Source organism: Urocampus carinirostris, chromosome 4 (genome assembly GCF_059441175.1).
Source record: "Urocampus carinirostris isolate Australia breed hairy pipefish chromosome 4, RoL_Ucar_1.0, whole genome shotgun sequence".
NCBI lineage: Eukaryota > Metazoa > Chordata > Actinopteri > Syngnathiformes > Syngnathidae > Urocampus > Urocampus carinirostris.
Window position 1 is genome coordinate 7,463,489 of NC_142352.1, and position 21,234 is coordinate 7,484,722.

A 21,234-nucleotide genomic window follows, 5' to 3' on the forward strand; every position below is an offset into this window, starting at 1 on the left:
GCTGCACATTGCTATAATCAAGTCTGCAGATCAGTGCGTGGACCTGAAACTTGCCATCACTTGGAGCCTTCGGCTTAGTTGCTGCATTTTCCATTTCTGATTATTATTGAACACTTTTTTTGGCAACCACTCAAAATCCACTGCCTGGTTGTCTTTGTGAGGTTCCTTAAAGGTGCTCATTTTTCCCCTCATGCCAATTGTTAAGGTTTTCTTTGCGGACATGTATGAGGGGATGCAACAACCTCAATTTAGCCCACGACAATGTGACCTGACTGATAGCCTAGACAAGACTTTAATGCTTAAACACCTTTATTGTGCACAATCTGAACATTCTCCACAACTGTAAGCAGCAGACTTGACAGACCACAATGAGGTAGACTTTTCAAACTGTAAAAAGCAGCTGGATGACGGGACCTAAATGGCGAGAGAAACGGTCTTCGGCACACAGCTTATACATTCACGTCTGACCACAACAAGGCAGTTGCGGGTAACAAATTGTGCGAGTCTCCTCCAGGTCTAGCTGGACCATTTCATCAGCAAAGTGGACGTTCTTACATTCAACAGGAGGGGGACATTTCTTATCCCCTCCTACCGAAGTACTACGAAGTGCTTAAAAACACAGCCACCTCTCGAGTGCAAATTAAAAGTGCGAACAAAAATACATTCACTTGAGGACATTTTCATTGAAATAAATGGATGAGTAAAGGCAGTAATCCAGCACTACTGGAAGCCACATTTACTACAACCATAAGCAAGTTAGATGGGAATTCTAAACTGTGCCCATCATGTTGAAATTTGGTAGGAAAAATTAAAATGCGGTCTGTGGGGGGAAAAAAAACAAAAAACAAAACGAGGGTGTTGGGCAGAAAGAAATTGTTTCTGCTAAACAGCCAACAGGTTCAAATTTTTCATGTCATGACTTAAAACCGTAGTGTGTACAAATTAGTAAAAATCTGCGTAAAAGTCTGAAATGCGACTGGTTAAATGAAGCCCAACTTTCTACTCCCAAAGAAATGCCAGCTGGCTCGAACTGGAAAAACATGCCAACTGGGGGGAGGGCAGGGAGGGAAGAACTAAATATTTAAAGGCACTGTATGGCATTTGCCAATGAACGGCGATGAGACTTGCGTGACTGCTCTTCACTATGCAGCATAAATCAAAAAAAGGGGCTAAAAAATTAACATTTTCTGCCGCTTCCTAACCGACATCTGATTGGAAAATTTGAGAAAATGCAGGAAACGTGAACGCTCCCCCAGGGTCACGGTGCATAGTGCTATAACTGTGAACAGCAAAAATTGAGCAAGTGCAAAAAGTGAACATTTCCTACAGTGACATCCCAGTGCCTGGCGGAAAGCCCCGCCCCTCACGCCGACGGCCGTCCGTCAGTCCGGCCTACTTGAGCTGCGCCGACTGGCCCACAGGGGGACAATTCTCAAGCCCCTCCTAGCTGGAGTCTTTGTTCTTCTGGTTGCGCATGAGAGGCCGGTGGTTGATGAGGATGTCCATTGAATGCTGCCAGTGCCAGCACGAGCGGCAGTAGTACTTGAAGCAGGCCTGCACACATGGACACATTTGATGCAGGGCCTTTTACAAAGCACCAGATCAATGGTTTTGTGGTCTGCTGACCTGGTCTCTGCAAAAGAAGGGTCCGGATTGGCGAAGGCAAACTTGACACATTGAATCTTCCAAGTAAGGATCAATCTGGACCTGAAGAAAATGTGCCACGAGTCACTTGTTGCAGCAAATTCTGCAAAATGCAAAGAGTTGGCGGTACCTTCTTTGTAAACTTTGGGCTTTTAATCTCCACAAAGGCTGCACAAACAGCATTCAGGTAACTTCGCTGATTGTTGAATGTCACACGTCCAGAACCTGTTTAAAACATTGAATTAAAACAGTTAACTTAGCACTGGAATTTAATATTTTTTTGTTTGTATTGACACATTCCTTGAAATCAACACAGGAACAATACTTATTGTATTGCAAGGAAAGGAGTGTGTTTTGGGAAATAATGTTTTCAATTGTGTGTGTCTGTCATGGCAGGTCAGTGCGTGGTGTGGCTCTTTGACTCTCATTTAAAAGTTTTGGCTCTTTGTGTCAAACATGTTCGCCACCCCTGGTCTAGAGAGTCAACAATTTGAAACATTTTAACTAAATTCTGAAACTTCAAACCTTGAAAGGCAATATAAATATTCGAATATGTAAGGATTTCAAGTATCCATACAAATGCAGAAGATGTGATTCTCTTGCCTAAAGACCATTTTATCACCTCATCAGAAAATGGTGTCCACATAATCTACTCTGCATATACATTGCTGAATTTTGGACACCTTTCTTTAAAGCGAAAAAAGAATTGGAAATCACTGCAAGAGCAAATCGGAAAGGACGCAAGATAAGGGATTAAGTAGTCAGTAGCTCCCTGAGCAGTCTTACCTATGGGATATTTGTGTTTGTCCGTGTCAATGCCAGCATACATGACTCCTCCGAACAGATCATTCATGATGCAGGCCAGCGCTTCAGCATTAAGCATGCCATGTAGTGCACCCACAAATACGGTTTTGCTGGGGTCTAAACGCTGAGCAGGGGAACGCACGTAGTTGCTGTCTGAAATGACCCAAGGAATCACTTGCACCTGTGAGGGTCACAACATTTGCTACTTTAACTACAGTCATTTAGAAGCCGCTCAGAAATTTGAATAGGAAAATAAAACAGGCATGAAATAGGTCAAAGGTTAAAAAGGTAGAGTGGGCGGAGGAAGTTTGTTCCAGTACACTGTACAAGCTATCAAAATATTGAGTTCTGTCAACCCACACTGTTTCAGTAATCTACAGGAGGTATCACAAACACACCTTGGGGATATTGCATTAACAAGGGATTAAGCCTGGCTCAGTTTATTTCAGCTAAATTTAGTCTGAAGTCAGTTGCATGAACAGGTCAAATTTAGCCTGGCTCAGTTACCACCGTGTTATCTCAACATCCAACCTGCTCCAGACCAGGCCAAGATTGTGCCAGATGCATCTCTGGGGACAATTGTCAGTAGAGTGAAAAACTGAGTTCTACAGCATATACATGGACTTTGTAAGTTTGACCATTAATTATCGTGGCATTAAAATCAGGGTTCCTACAGGTTAGGGCACGTTAAATTCAAGAATTAAACATTAATGCCTTTTGAAATCAAATTTAAGATCAAGTAGACTGAAAAGACATGATTGAAACAACAAAAAAAAACAAATATTTCTTGCAGACAATGCAACGTGCCTTGTACAAATTAACCAGCACAGCTTTTTGCGTTTTTACAACTATGGATCCACAGGAACCCTACAAAAACTAGCTGAAAAAAAGAAAATCTGACAAGGTTAATAAAGTGTACATGGGTTGAGCTCCCAGTCATCTGTTCCCTTAAAAGTGGAAGGTTTGTTCTTTATGAAGTACCAAAAAATTAAAATGGAAAATTAATAAATGGATAATTAGAATCGTCCTTGATAATACTGAATTGTTTAAAAAAAAAAAAAAAAAAAAGATGGTACCCTAGGGAAAAAAAAAAACAAGTGATTAAATCCTTATATTACAATATAACAAAAGTAGTGATAGAAGTAAACTTGGGATAATTTCTTGCTTAGCAACGTTTTACTTTAAAAAGGACTATCAAAAATGAATGAACAATCGCACTATCGATATTTCGGTTAATCGTGCAGCCCTACTCCAAGGATTCACAAAAATGGAACCCATTAAAATCATCAGCCACCATTGATCTAGATTTCGGAGGGGTCCCATCTTGTATCAAGTAAATTGAGTAACACACCAAAGTACTAAAGTTGAACGCTTGTAAAGACGTGGAGATTCTGCGTAATGAAGACTTTCTACTTACATCCTTGCAACGCATTCTGCGACTGGACATTTTGAAGTAGTACTCCCTGTTATCTTCTGAGTGGAAGGGGTCCTGAGAACAGGCATGAAGCAAAGCCCGCACAGATTTCTCGTGTTCGAAAACCAAGTAGACGTAGCCTACAATGCAGATAAAACTTGCTTTGGTTAGAGACAAAATGAAAGCTTTTTGTAAACTGACAAAACTTTTGACAGGACAATACATGTTAAAATTTTCTGCAAAAATAAAGGAGAAGGCAATAGTTGGTGTCTACTCACACAGTTTTTACTTGGATTGAGAAATTTATAGCTATTGAGCTACCATAAAACCAGTCTAAATTGTATACTTAATGCAAGAGAGCCCTTTGTGCTGGAGTTAAAGTAATTTTACCATTTGTAACTCAAGAACAGAAAGTCAATATGTCACCCTGTGATAAATCCAACCTAAATGTGTTAAAGCAGAACAGTGCCACCCACTTTGAATAGAAGAATGCTCGACTTAGCAACTCACTAGCATGCTAATATGTCCACAATCGTGCCACCCTAAAACCAAGCAAGGGGGGAAAAAATGCCTACCAGCTTTGAATTACCTTTGGCCACATTACCTTTTGGAGGACAGCGAGGGTGCTTTCCATCCTTACCAGGCCACTCCACTGTCAGAGGGCCGTAGCCACTGAAGGTGTTCACAAGTCCAGCTGAAACAAAGATGGATCACATTAAAGTTGTGGCCAATTTCGCAAGACTAAAATACAGCATTTTAATATTGAAGACAGTGGGCAATGACAAATCTCAATTATATACAAAATCTTTAGCAACTTTCTAATTAGAAATAGGGTTTTCAAAGTCTTGGGCAGATTTGAAGTCCCTATATCTAGTCAAATATGAATGGCAGCAAGATAAAAGTTGTCATTTTAAAGCTTTACATTTTTAATATCAGATCCCTTCATGGAACTCACTCAACTAGAAAATGCATTGTGTGTCCTTGAATTTGAAAAACGAATCACGGACTGTTGTGCATTGTGCAGAAAATTTAGAAAGGAACCACAGGAGGGGAAGTCCATAGTGAGAAGGCATACTAAATTCATAACGGATCTGGTGCACATGTCCAACTAAAAAGAAAGACGCCCTTCAACTTAAGAAAACATGATTGATTAAGTTGGAAGTGCTTTCCAGCACAGCCCTAATCAGAAGAGCCATTTCTACAGGATTTCCCCATTTAGATTTTACGACTTTTTCAAGAACACATCCAATAAAATGCAAGACCAATCTCGCAACTATTCTAGCATACAGACGCAGGTGCCAAGTCGTGAAGGACCCCACACATTTGCTCAGTTTGTCATCAACTTTTGGTTTTGTCAGTCAGAAATTGGTAAACTCACTGATAAGTGAAAGAATGAGAATTAAGTTTGCAGAACATTCTTCAGGAAGCCAGTGCCTTACAGGCATTTGATGCATCACGATAAGATCGAATTATATGAATTAGGTTTGTTGAGTCACACATTCAAAGGAAAAAAAAAATTGCAGCATTCTGGTATTTGACCAGAAATGTTAAATATAGAATGTGTAAAATCCTAAAAACATGTTTACTTAAAAACATTAATACTCAATATTGTCCAAGTGCAACAACTATTCCTTTACAGCAGATTTTTATCAAATTAAAATTCAGCCATGTTCCCAATGTTGCTAAAGAATGACATTTGACATTCACTTGATCACTGCTTAGCCGTCTTGGTAGCGCAAGTGCCATTCTGCTGGCGATGCAGACTGCTCGAGACCCTTCAACTTCCAGATGCCAGTATGGCACATGAATACTTACCTTCTGTGATGTCCCAGGGTACACCGCCAAGAAAAACCTTGCAAGAGTAGAGCGGTTCCTTGTTGTTTCTGGGAGGCAACTGACCACTCCAGGTGAAAGTTGCTACATTTATAGCTTGGAGCAGAAAGATGTTAGCAAGTGGTTGCAATTCAGTTTCCCATGGCTAGATTTAATAAACTCACCTGCAGCTTGCCTGTGCAAACGTGCCTCCCTCTCAATGCTAAACGTTTCCTCAGGCTGGTCCAGGACGTCAGCACTGGTCCATGGAGAGCCAGGGCGCCAGCGGCGGGAAAGAGCAGATGAAGCTGGGCTGGCACTGGCTGGTGGAGTTAGTGGAAAGCCGATGTCCTGGGGGTCCAGACGAGAGCCTAGTCGCAGTAAATCCTTTTGGATGTTTGATGGGTAAGGCATGGGAGGCGAAATCCGCAGAGAGGACTAAAAGAAAAAAAATGGAAATGTAGACCAAGTAAATTTAGCTGCTCTTTATTCATATGTAAAGATATTTACTAGGTTGAATGCATTGGGGCCAGTCTTATTCGTGGAAAGTGCTACACAAATACATTTGATTATGCATATACAAAGTATAGCCCTAACTGCAATGACAGGGGGCACACACTGGACTACAGGGAACAAAAGCTAACACTTGTATGCAACACTACTCATTGGATTTTTCCAATGACTGCTTTATGCTGCAGATACCAATCACAATAATTAGTATGTGCACATTTAGGTATTTAATAAAAATTCAACCATAATGTAGTTTCCCAAATCAGAACAATATTTCCCATTTAATTCTGATCATTACAAGACCCACGCATGCACAATTGACTATTCAGTCAAAACTAAAAAATTGATTCCACTCCTTTTTTCGTGCTTGTTTTACAATGCCAACACCTGAAGATGGTTGTAAATGTTAGTACGAAATCAGACACTATGAGAATGTTAGAGGAGGAAGTGTGGGCATGCATATTGTATATAAAGAAGGCACCCTATTATCAGGCGAATCTTGTGTGTTAAATACAGCAACTGCACATGTATGATTGCCCATTTTTGAACAGTGTCACACCAAGGTTAGCTTTTAGGCATGACTATTACGGGGTGAGCAATAGATCAGATTGTGATCTCAAAGACTACATCCCTAAAACCTCTACTTAAAGCACATTCAGCTGTGTTGAGTTGCCATCTGTGATGCAGTCATCGATTTCCCTTTATTTGGGTTCCATTGGGCTTTTATTTCATCTCTACTGAATATAGCTTAAATAGCTACTCTATGACAGCACATGAATTAAACGTACCAATTTTGTCATTTCTACATAAGACAATAAGCATCATCACCACTTCCCTAGTTTTGCTAGAATGAGCAGTTTCCCAGACATGCATGTGATTGTTTTTACGCGTAATAAAAGCTTTGATCAAATATTTCAATATCCATCACAATCCTTTTCAGATGTAGTATATCTACGTCCCACAATACTCAAGTCTGAACAAGTTTGGTTCCACATACCAGAATATCACAGAGGTGGTCAGAACCAGAGCTGACACCACTTATATCAGAGTCCTTAGGACTGCTAGAGCGGGAATCTAAAAAGCAGCTGGAGTCCAAACGAGTAGCCATGCCAGGGAACTTCTCCATGAAGTCAGCAGTCATGTTCATAGACTCCGAGGGCAGGTAACCAGGTGGCTTTCCGAGGATGTTGCTAAAAGGGCTGTTCAGGATGCCCAGCACTGCAAATAGGCATGCAGAATACAAAATTATAAGGCATGTTTAGAAACGGGCCAATTGAATTAACATACTTGGGAATTTAAAGAAAACACATTTACATACTTAATCAAGCTTTCAAGTTGCCATCACCAAGAAATATACCACTATTCCATTATTTTATACTGATGTTTTTTAACTTTACTTCACCATAAAGTAGAGGCTCCCCGACATACGTAAAACTGTAGATACGAACATTTTTTCCGAGATGTCGAAAAATATTTGGACATTACGGCAAGTTAGATTTTGTATTCCGCACCTTTTTTCGAGTACAGGACATTACTGTTGCGCTTCTTTTCACCACTACCGGTGTGTGGCGCTGTGAGAGCTCACTCAGCATCTACCCTGAAGAAAAAAAATCCACTTCCTCTTCCTAGTTTGTGTGTAACATACTGTACGCGCTAAGAACTTTGACATCTTTATTGTTTAATATCTCGTGCATCCATTAAATATGATTGGTGTAAAGTGGCGAGCTGTTTCTTTTTCAAAAGAAGTGGAAAAGAAATATTGATGGGTTGAGAAAATGGTTGAATCGCTTTTTCGGCCGCTTTATACCATGGAGGAGGAAGTTGCCCAACTCTTGAAGCTCATCTTACAAAAGTTAGACTTAAACATTTCATAAAAGAGAAATAGTTATTTGGTAGTACATAATACAGGTTACTTATACAAGCCTTAAACATACATTCCAAACAAAATATAGCACTGAAGCAACTTACCAAAAATAATCGTTCCTAAGTAGGGCAGCATCTGTATATAGTTTTAGAAATTTTGTGCTAAGCTATCAGATAGTGTCCTCCAAACACCTAACCAATGTAAAAGTACTTTAGATTATATTTCTAGACCACAAAGAACTTTAAAACAGGAAATGGGGGCAAAAAAATAAATCAATGAAGGCTTTTAAGTGAAATCAATGCGCTTTCAAAAATTGCAGCAACTATGCCATAAAACAAGTATTTTCCCTTTTCCTGATATGCATTTCTTGACATAATTATCACTCACAAAAGGTTGCAGATCATCAAACCAATTTTTATATCAAACAAAGACAACCCAAGGAAATACAAAATGTAGTTTTTAAATGTTGATTCCATTTGTTAGGGCACACATTAGGGTTTCTTTTGACAGCGTTAACAAAAAACAAAATCTTCATTGCAACCACGGAGGTGAAGACTAGGAAAACTGGTGTTGATTGCTTACTATGTTAAAACTGGGCAGCAGACAGCATGAGGCCGAATAAATGAAGCAGTCCCTTCAAGACATTACACCCCCATCAAGCTGATAAGCCACAGTGGGGTTTTTCAGTGGAAATGTCTTGAAAGGCGGAGACTTGGCATGCATGCAGGTGACATATTACCACCAATAGAGGACTCGTTTTGTCCCCACCAATATTTGATCACTTAAAATAAAAAAAGATTGATCAATCAAAGCAGCTGACCCATAGGACCAATGCATTTTCAGTGCACCCCCCCCCCCATCTCACACGATACTTCCCAACCCCAAATCTACTGTATGTTTTTATTAACTGCTTTTCATAAACATCCCGCTTTGTGACTCCTACGTCAATAGACCAGCAATTTTAGAATGGGGCAGGAGCATAGAGTTGCTTAGTCCCACTTTAAAAAGCTGTATTGCAAAATGTGCCAATTCATTCGTATCTTTGATTTTAAAGGTGAAAAAAAAAGGCAAATCTTGTATATTTGCAGGCTTTTAATATTGTGCTATTATAGCATTGTTTTATGTCATTTCATTTTTAGTATCATTAGGGTTTGACATGCTCAATCAAAGAGGTTTATAGTTAAAGGATTTTATATTTATGATGCATGCATCTTTAATCTCTTAACTATTAAAGCTGGTCTTTGTTGTAAATGGTCCTGGTAATATTCTCCCATAATGTCATTATGCTATTGACAAACCAAACCATTTAGTCTGGGGGGGTTGATGGGGCGAGAGGGGTTGGTTTGGGAGCCCATCCCAGCCATCTCCGGGCAGTGGGCAGGGGACACCCTGAACTGGTTGCCAGCCAGTCGCAGGGCACACAGGGACAGACAGCTCATTCACACCTAGGGACAATTTGGACCGGCCAATTCACCTGAAATGCATGTTTTTGGAATGTGGGAGGAAACCGGAGTGCCCGGAGGAAACCCACGCAAGCACGGGGAGAACATACAAACTCCGCACAGGAAGTCTGGAGCTGGATTTGAACCCACGACAGGTTCCCGAGACATTAACTGTGCCGCACAAGCGCTAACCACTGCGCCGCCGTGCTGCCCGTGTTTATCATCATATGCCACGTAATTTAATCAACTGCTAAATTATCCAAATGATCGACTCATCGTTTCAATGGTCTGTAATGGTCATAAGTAGCAGCCCTAGTTAACGCCGCTCTTCCCATTTTATTTACACAATCCAAGTACAATAACTAAACAACTATACATGTCTCTAATGGCATAGTGCCCACAATAACAGATAATAAAAGATTGTCAAATACTTACTGGAGGGTGAGCTTGTTTGAAACTGGGGGGGAGAAGAGAGCGACTCCGTATCCTGACTGGTCCAAGGTCTGTCCAAGCCTGACAAACGGAGAGACTGGAGGCCCAAACCCAAGTCGGCCACACTCTGCTGGACCCGGGGTGACTGCATCTCGGGCACCCCATCACAGTTGCCAAAGCGCATCCTTCTGCTGCCCACAGCAGCCAGGTCAGACTCTTCACAGGTGGAAAACCAGGTGAGAGGGAAACAAAACAGAATTAGAAAGCCATGTGAATCCTCTTAGGGCCACAGCTCAGCAGATTGTCAGTTTTCAACCCTACCCTGGATGACGGGGGAGCTAACCTGCTGCCTCTGTGCCCCGTGCCATGCATCTCCATCTGAATGGCTGACCCAACTAGCAGCATGTGACATATCTGCCGATGCACTCCACTCCCCCAATGACATCGGCGTCCCCCGCCCCACCTTCTTTCATTTAAAGAAATTAACAGGCTCACTGCTACTACAGGATAGTTAGTACCCGCTCGTGACAAAGATATCAAGCTGGGAAGGACCACCGGCGTTGCTGCGGCTGCCGCTTACGCTAGGCTGTTTCCACGAGCCAGCTGACTAAGGCAGTGAGGGAGGGGGAGGCAGTTCAAGCACGCAGACATCATGACTCAGCAAGCTTAAAAGTAGTTAGGCTTGAAGGCTGGCCGGTAAAAGTTATTGTCACACAACTCAACATTACCGCAGTTAGTATTTGATCAAGTGGTTTCGAAAAAAATGTTGGTGCAGCACTTCTCAGCTGACTGATCAGATGTTAAAAACAAAGCTATGTGCACCAGCAGCTCTTCTATCTCTGGAGAGAATCCAAACAGAAACAGGCCTGATTCAGCAACTGCCAAGCTGGCCTTCAGCTACACATTTACTTTTGTGTTTGACATAGTTTAAAGATGCTTAAATGAAAGCATTTCCAAAAACGTACCCACCATTAAGAATGCGGAACGAAAAGTATTCAAATTTTGCTAAAGTCAGTATTTGGCATACCTTAAAATTTAGTTTGTCCCAGTTATAGCACAGCAATGCTAGACAAAAAGTGATGCAGCATGAATCAGCTTCTCTCATGATATAAGGTCACAGTGCCTGGATACAAAACCAGGCCAAAATACAAGATGCTTTCATTCTCAAGCAGCATTTTGACTCCAAGTTGACAGACAATGCGATCATTAGCCTGCACCTTTACATTGATCAATTTAAATTTTCACATGCATACATACATACTTTTTTTTTCCAATCAGATTTTTTTTTATTCCCCTAATGGGCATAATTACCGAAACATTTTTGATAAAGCAGAGGTAACAATGAGATTACAGCCTAAATACAGAAATGATGAATCAATCATATCTTTAATTAGATTTGACTAGGTAAAGGGGGGGTATTGACAAATTAACAAACATTGTGAATGATTGCACTATGCAGAACACTTGCTGCAGACTTTTTAAGTACAGTATGTGGTAGTATGTTATTGGTCCAATTATCTGGTTTCTGCAAGCCATTTTAGGATTATTTTTCTGCATTGTACATGTTAGAAGACAATTCTTTAAGTGTAAAAGGTGATAATAGGTGGGAGCCTAGTGATGAAGGTCGATTGACTGGTCCCAATTGCCCATAGGTGTTAGTGAGCCTGTCACTGGTTGTGTGCCCGCTGACTGGCTGGCAAACAGTTAAGGTTGTCCCCTGCCCAAAGAAAGGTGGCTTCACCACTTCTGCAAAACTGGTGAGGGCAAGTGGTACAGAAAATGGGTGAAAGGACGAACTAAAAACAAAAGTGACGTTCTGCAAAAGTATGTCAGGGTTGACCGTCATTAGGAGGGGCTAATTAAGATTTCATGATGTAAACCAAAGACTGAGAAATGCTTTACCCTTTTTAAGCATCTACTGGTGTAAGATATCATTTGTTTAAAATGATTAATAAAATAATCCAAAGTTATTTTGGGGACGTGTCTCTAAGCAGGGTTCGAGCACCTTTAAATGGCCAAATTCGAGCACTTTTAAAGCCAATTTCCTATTTTCTCCAGAACCAATCAAAAAATCCAGTGTGACTCATCCATTTTGCAGAGCCAAATATTTCTGGGATTTTCAAATGTGATTTTTAATCTTGCATGTGCATTTATAAAGACATTTTTAGATCTCGAGTAAATCCTGGATAAACTTATTTTGAGAAAAATCTCTCCCCAAATAGGCGTTAAAATGATGGCAATATGGGGCTTACATTTTCAGTTGCAGGAAGTTCTTCCCCTGACAATTTACCACTGGAAAACGCTACATTCATTTTTTTACCCGGCCCTAAATGTCCGTAATTGAAACGTAATCATTGCACTAATACCGAATTCATAGTGCCCAGTTTTTGGTTCAGCATGCACTTGTTGTCTTTGCTATGACGCTTGAAAGAACAATGCTCTAGAAAATAATGGCAACTGAAGTTATTCACAAGGGAATTGCAATGGCAAAGCCAAAACACCAGAGAGCAGTGTCACTTTCATTTTTGGGCAAACTTGAGAAACAAGGTAACAATTTAAGGCAAATACAAATACTTCATCCTAAATTTCAGCACTTTACATGTTGAAAAAATATAAATTCAAATATTTAAGGGTTTCAAGCACCAGTACGAAGCCTGTTTAGGCCCATGACTTTGTCATCACTTTGTTCTGCCGATTTCATTATGTCAAGCGCTCAATTATAATGATATGAGCAAGAAGTATCGGTATCTGATTTAATCGAAACCATAGTGTAGTCACTGGGATCGAATCAATACCGAAATTTACAGTATAGCCCAACCCCTAGTGTGCACATTTTCTTCTAATCCTTTTAGTTTATTGCCTTTAAGTTGATTTAGGGGACAGGTTTGTATACAAGTATATACGGCAACTATTGGAACCGAAACAAGGATCCGACATGGTCACAAGTTTAACACTATTCTAGAGCAAGTATTTTTTTTTTTTTTTTTACAATTATTTAATACAATAGCCTAACAAAAAGATTAAGGAAACAAAGAAAATTGTTTTCCAGCTTTATCTTTACACATTACTCACACAGCTTTGATGCTTTAGAGGATAAAGGGTGGGGGAATTGTTTTTATTTTAACCTGTACACATTTTAGTCACAGAGTTTGCCATGTATGCTTTAGTGTTGGGACCAACGCATTAGTTACTGAAACACTTTTTCGGAAACTAGTATGGCAACTCAAAAATTTGGCTGTCATTACAATGTTTTTTGAGCGACTTTTTTAATGCAGATCACGAGTTGCTGTCCTCTACTACATCCCCAGGGATCCAGCAGCTGAGCACTCGTGTAGCCGTGTTTTTTTTTTTTGTTGTTTTTTTTTTAACAAACTTGAAACGGTTATGGCACGAGTCTCTCGTCATGGAGATACCCATTTTACTTTTGTCAAGCAAAAAGGAAACATTTAAGTTAAATGCAAAATGTGTTCTGGGGTCCTTTCTAGTTTCTGATCATCTCATGAAAACACCTTTAGTGAAACACCCCGGAGCGAACGAAGTCAGTGAGTCTCTTGGTAAAATTTGTTTAAAAAAGCCACAAATTCAAAAAAAATTGGGGGAGAGAGACACTATATATTTCAAGACAAAAATCAACAAAATCATTCTCTTGACAAAAGCCAATTCTTAGGATCATTTTATTTCACTGACATTTAACAATTTAATAAAAATCTACAAATTAATGCCAGAGCCTGTGTCCCATACCACTTGAAATTTGACCCCCTACCAAAGTTACTCGAGTGTTGAGGGTCATTTTTGTCCGACATGTTAGTTTTAAAACAAGGTGCCATCAGAATTTAGTTAAATGTCGGTAAATACTGCCACCGAGAACGTATTTACCACTGGTGCAGACAGCACTGGGCTAGTAAACGAAGCGCTGTCTGAATGGCTCCGCCCATTCCTACCACTTACCCAATCAAATTTATCTAGTGCTTTGCTAGTTTTTTTAGGTGTCAAGTTTGTTCAGTGCGTTCTCAACTGTTAACATGGATTGTTTACAGAGCTTCCATAAAGGATTTTTTTGGGATGTACAACCAAGACGTGGTCTATGACTTGAAAAGCGCTATGAAATGCAGACCATTTACCAGCGTGGCACCTAGTCTAAACTGTAGTGGAACTGTTCTTTATTTACTGGACCGAACCTTGCCTAGAATTAGCGTATTCCGCCCTTGCTACATTTAGCTTTGCATGAATCAATATAGCAAAAAATTGCAAACATTTCATTTTGTCTCCAAGACAGATGTAGTCATTAAGTGAGCCACAGGTTCCCGACAGCTGCTTTATCTACATTTGGGCTCCAGTGCTGTGGAATGCTCTGCCCTTAAGTTTCAAATTGCAACCTGAGTGGAAGTGTATGAATCTAGGCTTAAAACGCTCATCTTCTTCAGCCTATGAATGACCTACATTTCATGTTGATGGCCTTGCAACATCCATTGCAGCCCGATTATCGTTGAAGGGGGACTACCTAATGTGCAGCCGCTTCTCAAAGTTTCTTATTTTCTTCATCCTGAGGTTTTATTGTTTCATGTCTTCGTGTAGGTTTTAGATGAGGGGTAGGTGTCAGTCTCCACAGTCCTTTGAGACTTTGTGATTAAAGGGGTATACAAGAAAACTCAACCCGCTTGATTTAAAAACCATAATTTCTCTACAATTAGAGGCTGTCTTCCCTTCATAAGATGATTATTTTATAACTAAAGTTACTTTTAGTGTTACGCGTTACATTTTAGCCCTTGTATTTTTATCAGTAACGAGGTAATCCAATTACTTTTTCCGCCATCATCGTTACAGACTGTCAAAAGCGGTTAGTTTCTTTGAATAAAGCGGTTTTACACACTCTTCAGAGTTTGTTGTGTCACGTCTTTTGGGATCATTTAACCATTTAAAATAGCGACTACCATATAGTCAAATAGCGATTAAGATTATAGTATTTACCAATTCACCAAAAAAGGAGGATAACGGCTCATGTCGTTTTCAGGGATTCTGTTGACTTTGAACGTGGAGTATAAAAAAGGTTAAAATTGGTTTGTATGTTATCGTTTTAATATTTCAGGTTTTTCAACGTTAACGATTAAGTGTTAATTTTGCTTCACTTTCCCCCTTTTAAGTCATTCATAGTCATACATAATAACTGGATCAAAAACAATAACATCCTGAAGAGCCATTCAGGACCAGAAAGCAGTATTCTTTTTAGTGGGCCAAGACTAAAGCCGGTTCTCTAAAAAGTCATAATTCCCATCTCTACAATGGACCATGTTTAGGTTTGAGTTTTTCCTTGCCCTCATGTAGGTTTTAGATCAGTGCATTCATAGTCTGGTTTGCAATAATCTGTGGTCTGTGCAGCCCTTTGTGATTAAAGGCTATACAAATAAAATAAACAAACCATTATAGTTAAATTTGATTGATGAGACTCACTTTATATCGTTTACTGTTGATTGTTATTTTATCATGTTTACCGCTTTTTGTGGCACTTCAAGTACAAGAAATCCGTTGAGGTAAATGGTCAGCATTTATATAGCGTTTTTCAAGTCAATGAAGACCTCCCAAAGCGCTTTACAAGCACACACTCAGGCCATGCAAGACCTGCTTATTGGGGCATTAGGGATTCAGTCTTTCCCAAGGACACCTCGACATATAACACTGAAGAGACTGGAATCGAACCTGCGATCTCTTGATCCCAAGACGAGCGCTCTACCTCCTGAGTGAGGTGCAAAAAAATAAATAAATAAATAAATAAAAAAGGTTCTACAACACAACCAGGGTAGGGTTACTTTAACTGGATAACTTTCAATTACTTTTGGATTCTCCAAGACCAAATATGCTAATAAAAGACAAAAGAAACTAAATATGAATAAAATTATGACTCACAACACGTGGTAAGCTTTCTCTCCTGGCTTTGATCTCCAGCAAAACCAAAAAAATGAAAATAAATCCAAAGAGCTTGCCAACATTATTTTTGCTGTTCCATGTATTTTACCCCAAGCCTGCACAAAATTTAGCCATTTTATTCATATTGAGTTTTTGTCTTTTATTAGCATATTTGGTATTGGAGTAATCCAAAAGTAATTGAAAGTAATCCAGTTAAAGTAACCCTACCCAACCCTGAACACAACTACCAGACTGTTTATTCAACAGACTCGAAAACTGGTAACTAGTTCCTTTTACTATAGAGTAACTCAGTTACTTTTGGAAGTAGTGAGGTAACTATAACCAATCACCATTTCAAAGTAACGTGCCCAACACTGCTAGTAACTAATGACATTTCTTAAGTAACGCGCCGAAACTGATAACCAACGTCCACATTTGACAGCAAAATGGCCACGCTATCGTGAGAAGTTATAACCGAAAAGAGGACTGAAATGGAGGTTACCGAACAGCAGGTCGGCCTTGTCCTTGGTGTTGGGAGTGGTGCACACCCCAGTCAGGTCCAGAGCGTTGCCTAGCATGGTGTTCATCCTGCGGAAGATATCCGCGTTGCTACACGTCGACAAGGCCGGTGAATCCATCTCCGGACTGTCGGGACTGTCAGGCCTACGAGGGTCGTTTCTCTAGAAGCAAAACAAGCCATTTTTAAATCCCCTCTTTAGTCTTTCATTGAGACGGGCAGTTAGAGTGGCGGCCATTGAAGATAAAACTTCCATTAATACTATCGGACGATTTCGGTCGCCACTAAAACTCTCCGAAATGACTTAAATTGGACACGACGAAAGGACATTATTCGTGTGGTGTGACACTCACCAGAGAAAAGGCCATTGCGTAGACGGGGCTACGCCAAAACAATGTTAAAGAACGGTGAAGTTTCAACAAAGAGTCATATTTATGAAGATGGCTACTTGTAATTAGTGTCAAATGCGGTGAACGTGCGCAAGTTAGACTGGCCTGAGGGGCCTCCGTTAAATCACGTGATCGCCTTCAACGGTCTCGGAAATCGCATCCAAGACACTTACCTAAAGGGTTTTGTGTTAGGATCGATGTTGTTTTTTTATTGTAAATAAACAACTTATCACTTATTAATTAAAATAGATTTCTGACGATATAATAATATTAGGATCAGGTGCAAATTGTAGGCAGACGAGAGAGAGTGAGAAAGAATGAAAAAGACAAAGAGAAGGAAAGAAAGAAAGAGACAACGACAATGAAAGAAAGAAAGGAAAAGGCAAAGAGAATGAAAGCAAGAAAGAGACAAATAGAAAGAAAGAAAATAGGGACAAAGAGAGTGAAAGACAGGAAGAAACAAAGGGAATGAAAGAAAGAAAGGAAAAGACAGTGATAATGAAAGAAAGAGACAAACAGAATGAAAGAAAGAAAGAGAAAAAGAGAATGAAAGACATGAAGAAACAAGAGGAAGAAAGAAAGACAGACAAAGAAAGAAAGAAAGAAAGAAAGGAAAAGGCAAAGAGAATGAAAGCAAAAAAGAGACAAAGAGAATGAAAGAAAGAAATATAGGGCAAAGAGAATGAAAGACAAGAAGAAACAAAGGGAATGAAAGAAAGAAAGGAAAAGACAGCGATAATGAAAGAAAGAGACAAATAGAATGAAAGAAAGAACGAGACAAAGAGAATGAAAGACAGGAAGAAACAAAGAGAAAGAACGAAAGAAAGAAACAAAGAGAGTGAAAGAAAGAAAGGAAAAGGCAAAGAGAATGAAAGCAAGAAAGAGACAAATAAAAAGAAAGAAAGAAAGATAAGGACAAAGACAATGAAAGACAGGAAGAAACAAAGGGAATGAAAGAAAGAAAGGAAAAGACAGCGATAATGAAAGAAAAATACAAATAGAATGAAAGAGACAAAAAGAATGAAAGACAGGAAGAAACAAAGAGAAAGAAAGAAAGTAAGTAAGAAAGAAAGAGACAAAGAGAATGAAAGAAAGAAAAGAAAAGGCAAAGAGAATGAAAGCAAGAAAGAGACAAAGAGAATGAAAGACAGGAAGAAACAAAGGGAATGAAAGAAAGAAAGGAAAATACAGCGATAATGAAAGAAAAAGAGAGAAAGAGAGAGAAAGAAAGAAATAAAGAGACAAAGAGAATGAAAGAAAGAAGGGAAAAGGCAAAGAGAATGAAAGAAAGACATAGGGACAAAGAGAATGAAAGACAGGAAAAAACAAAGGGAATGAAAGAAAGAAAGGAAAAGACAGTGATAATGAAAGAAAGAGACAAATAGTATGAAAGAAAGAAAGAGAAAAAGAGAATGAAAGACACGAAGAAACAAAGAGAAAGAAAGAAAGACAAAGAAAATGAAAAAGGGAAAGAGGAAAATGAAAGAGAAAGAAAGAGGGGAAAAAAGAGGAAATGAGAGGGAAAGAGAAAGAGAGTTAAAAAGAAAGAGAAAAAAAAAAACACTGAGCAAAAGAGAGACACAAAGAGAGAGGGGGATAAAACGAGGGACAGGAAGAGAGAAAAGAACGAGAGAAAATTACAGGGGGAAAGAGATTGATAATTTAAAGGGAAAAAGAAAGTTACAGTAAAATTCAAACACAGCGATAAAGAAGGAGAGAAAAAACAAAGAGAGAGAGAGAAAAGGAGAGAAAAAGGGAGAATGAGAAAGAACAAAATAGATAATGACAGAAAAAGAAAGGGGAAGGATAGTGAAAAAGAAAAAAGAGAGAGAAAGAAAGACTGAGTGAAAGAGGGACACAAAGAGAAAAGGTATTGAAATACAGAGAGACAGAAAGAGAAAGAGAGAAATACAGAGACTAAGAGAGAGAGAGGGATGGGAAAGATAGAGAGAAAAAGAAAGAATTAGAGAAAAGGAGAGGGAATGAGAGAGAAAGAAAGGGGAGAGAGTGAAAAAGAAAGAAAGAAAGACAAAGAAATAATGAGAGAAAGAAAGATAGTATGAGAGTGAAAAAGGAGATAGGCAGAGAGAAGGGAAAGAGAGAGAATTACAAAAAGAAAGAGAGAGAAATAGAGAGGAAAAAAAAATAGTTGTGTTCTTGTCTTCTATTTTTTCTCCCTCTCTCGTTTACTCCTCTCTCTCTCTCTCTCTCTCTCTCTCTCTCTCTCTCTCCTCCTGCCTCTGTTTCTTTCTGCCTCTCTATTGCTTTGTTTTGCTTTAATCTACTACTTCAGCCCACATGAGAGTTTTTGTGTGGCCCCTGAGCAAAAATGAAATTGATTTTTTAAAATTGTTTTAAAGAGACAGTGTGTATTATATAACGCCTCCTAGTGGTAAAAAACCTCATCAATTTAAAAGACCAACTTCATTTAAATAATAAGGAAAATACACAAACTATCAAATACAAGTGCATGTTTTAGGTTGAGAAATGTGCATTTATTTAAAATAACATAACTAAAGGGGGCTGAGATGATTGTCCGCCATCTTGCTGCTACGTGCACTAAAAAAACCAAAAACCTTGTGAAAGTCTGTGTCATGGTCGCCATGGCGACCGGTCTGCCCCGCCCCCTGGGCACCAGCTGAAGCAGATCAGCTAATTGCGTGCCTGCTATTTAAGGTTGGGTTGTGGGTATTGCGGGCGTTGGCTCATTACACCCTTTCTGTTCTGTCATGCCTTGTCCTGTTTAGTTTAAGTCGGAGGAAACCTGTACCTGACCATTCTGAGTGTAAATATGTTTTTGTTCTGTTTTGTCCCGGAGTTTTTGGACAACTTTTATTTTGTTAAATAAAAGCTTTGATCGTACGCAATTGAGTTCTCCCTTCCTGCCTCCTGCCTCCGTTCTGGTCCGGTCACCCCTTCCACCTCGTGACAGTCTGAAATGATGCAGTTTGAGTCTCAGGAGTTTTTGTCCTTCTTTGTGCTTTTTAGCACTTGTTTTCAGTTACACTATATAATAGAGTGACAGCTTGTGGTCAAATAATACACGCTGTCCCTTTAACTACCCCCAAAATCGTGTCGTTCCTGTATTGGCCAACTTGCACTGGCTCCAAGTCCACTTAAGATGTGACTTTAAGGTCCTCTCATTATCAACCCAACTTGTTATCTTGGACAAAAAACCTTAAAAGCTAGGACAAAATGTTCATATTTTGACCCAATTTGGCCAAATTTGTCTGTGCTTTTGGAGTGTTAACGATTCCTTACCTTGGTTGTCAGGGCAACGCTTCCTGTGGTGTGCCTTGGGCGAGTAGCCTGGCCGTGTCTATTCCTCTCCAGGCTGGTGTTGTAGGGAGGGGTTCGCTTCCCCACATGAAACGGATAGTACTACTTTCCATTGTTACCAGTAGCAGGAGAAGCTTCCTGCTCTGACTCAGATAATAATAATAATAATAATAATAATTTCCTTGTATTGTCATTCTGTGTAACAATGTACACAGAACGAAATGTCGATTGCACCTGACCCGTTGTAGCGAGCCAATGCAGCCGCAGCCAACAGAGGGCGCCGCCGACCACTTTTTAAGTCTTAGGAATGACTCGGCCGGGGCGCGAACCACCGACCTCCCATACAACACCTTCAACATCTGGTCGCTGTTGTTTTTTTGGTGTACGCTTTGATGTTTTTCACCAGCACAGCCGGTTCGTGGCAGGGTTGGGTAGGGTTACTTTAACTTGATTACTTTCAATTACCTTCGGATTACTCCAATACCAAATATGCTAATAAAAGACAAAAGAAACTAAATATGAATAAAATTGATAAATTTTGTGCAGGCTTGGAATACATGGAACGGCAAAAAAGATGTTGGCAAGCTGTTTGGATTGATTTTCATTTTGTTTCTGTCGCATTTTATGTTAGAGATCAAAGAGATCAAAGCCAGGAGAGAAAGCTTACCACGTGTGGTGAGTCATAGTTGTATTCACATTTAGTTTCTTTTGTCTTTTATTAGCATATTTGGTATTGGAGTAATCCAAAAGTAATTGAAAGTAATCCAGTTAAAGTACCCCTACCCAACCCTGGTTATGCCATCTCAGGTTCTTAATTCCTAAAATATGAGAGTAGTGGGTCGTGTATTTCACACCTAGGCCTTCAGTGATGGCTTTCAATGACGGTATTTTTTCAATTTTTACATGCTGTCCCTGGGCCAGTTAATACGCAGTAATAACGTGTCCAGGGTTGGGTAGGGTTACTTTAACTGGATTACTTTCAATTACTTTTGGATTACTACAATACCAAATACGCTGATAAAAGACAAAAGAAACTAAATATGAATAAAATGACTCAATTTTGTGCAGGCTTGGGGAGTAACGGAATACATGGAACGGCAAAAATGATGTTGGCAAGCTGTTTGGATTGATTTTCATTTTGTTTCTGTCGCATTTGATGTTAGTTTTGCCGGAGATCAAAGAGATCAAAGCCAGGAGAGAAAGCTTACCACGTGTGGTGAGTCATT

The 21,234-nt window shown here is 39.6% G+C and overlaps 1 protein-coding gene across 2 annotated transcripts; it reads right to left on the bottom strand.

Moving 5' to 3' along the window:
- Positions 1–291: 291 nt before the first annotated feature.
- On the bottom strand, positions 292–16,852 carry LOC148366758 (cytoplasmic polyadenylation element-binding protein 1-like). 2 transcript variants are annotated; one of them, XM_088333555.1, is made up of 12 exons: positions 16,694–16,852; positions 16,326–16,503; positions 9,926–10,138; positions 7,182–7,402; positions 5,860–6,112; positions 5,678–5,791; positions 4,467–4,556; positions 3,866–4,002; positions 2,431–2,629; positions 1,775–1,869; positions 1,627–1,707; positions 292–1,554 (listed from the first exon to the last, which is right to left on the bottom strand). In XM_088333555.1, exons 1-12 carry the CDS (start codon positions 16,706–16,708, stop codon positions 1,444–1,446), a joined length of 1,707 nt encoding a protein of 568 aa, XP_088189681.1. In that variant the 5' UTR covers positions 16,709–16,852; the 3' UTR covers positions 292–1,443. The 2 variants fall into 2 exon arrangements, with proteins under 2 accessions (XP_088189681.1, XP_088189680.1); XM_088333554.1 differs by having other exon boundaries at positions 4,452–4,556.
- Positions 16,853–21,234: the final 4,382 nt, after the last annotated feature.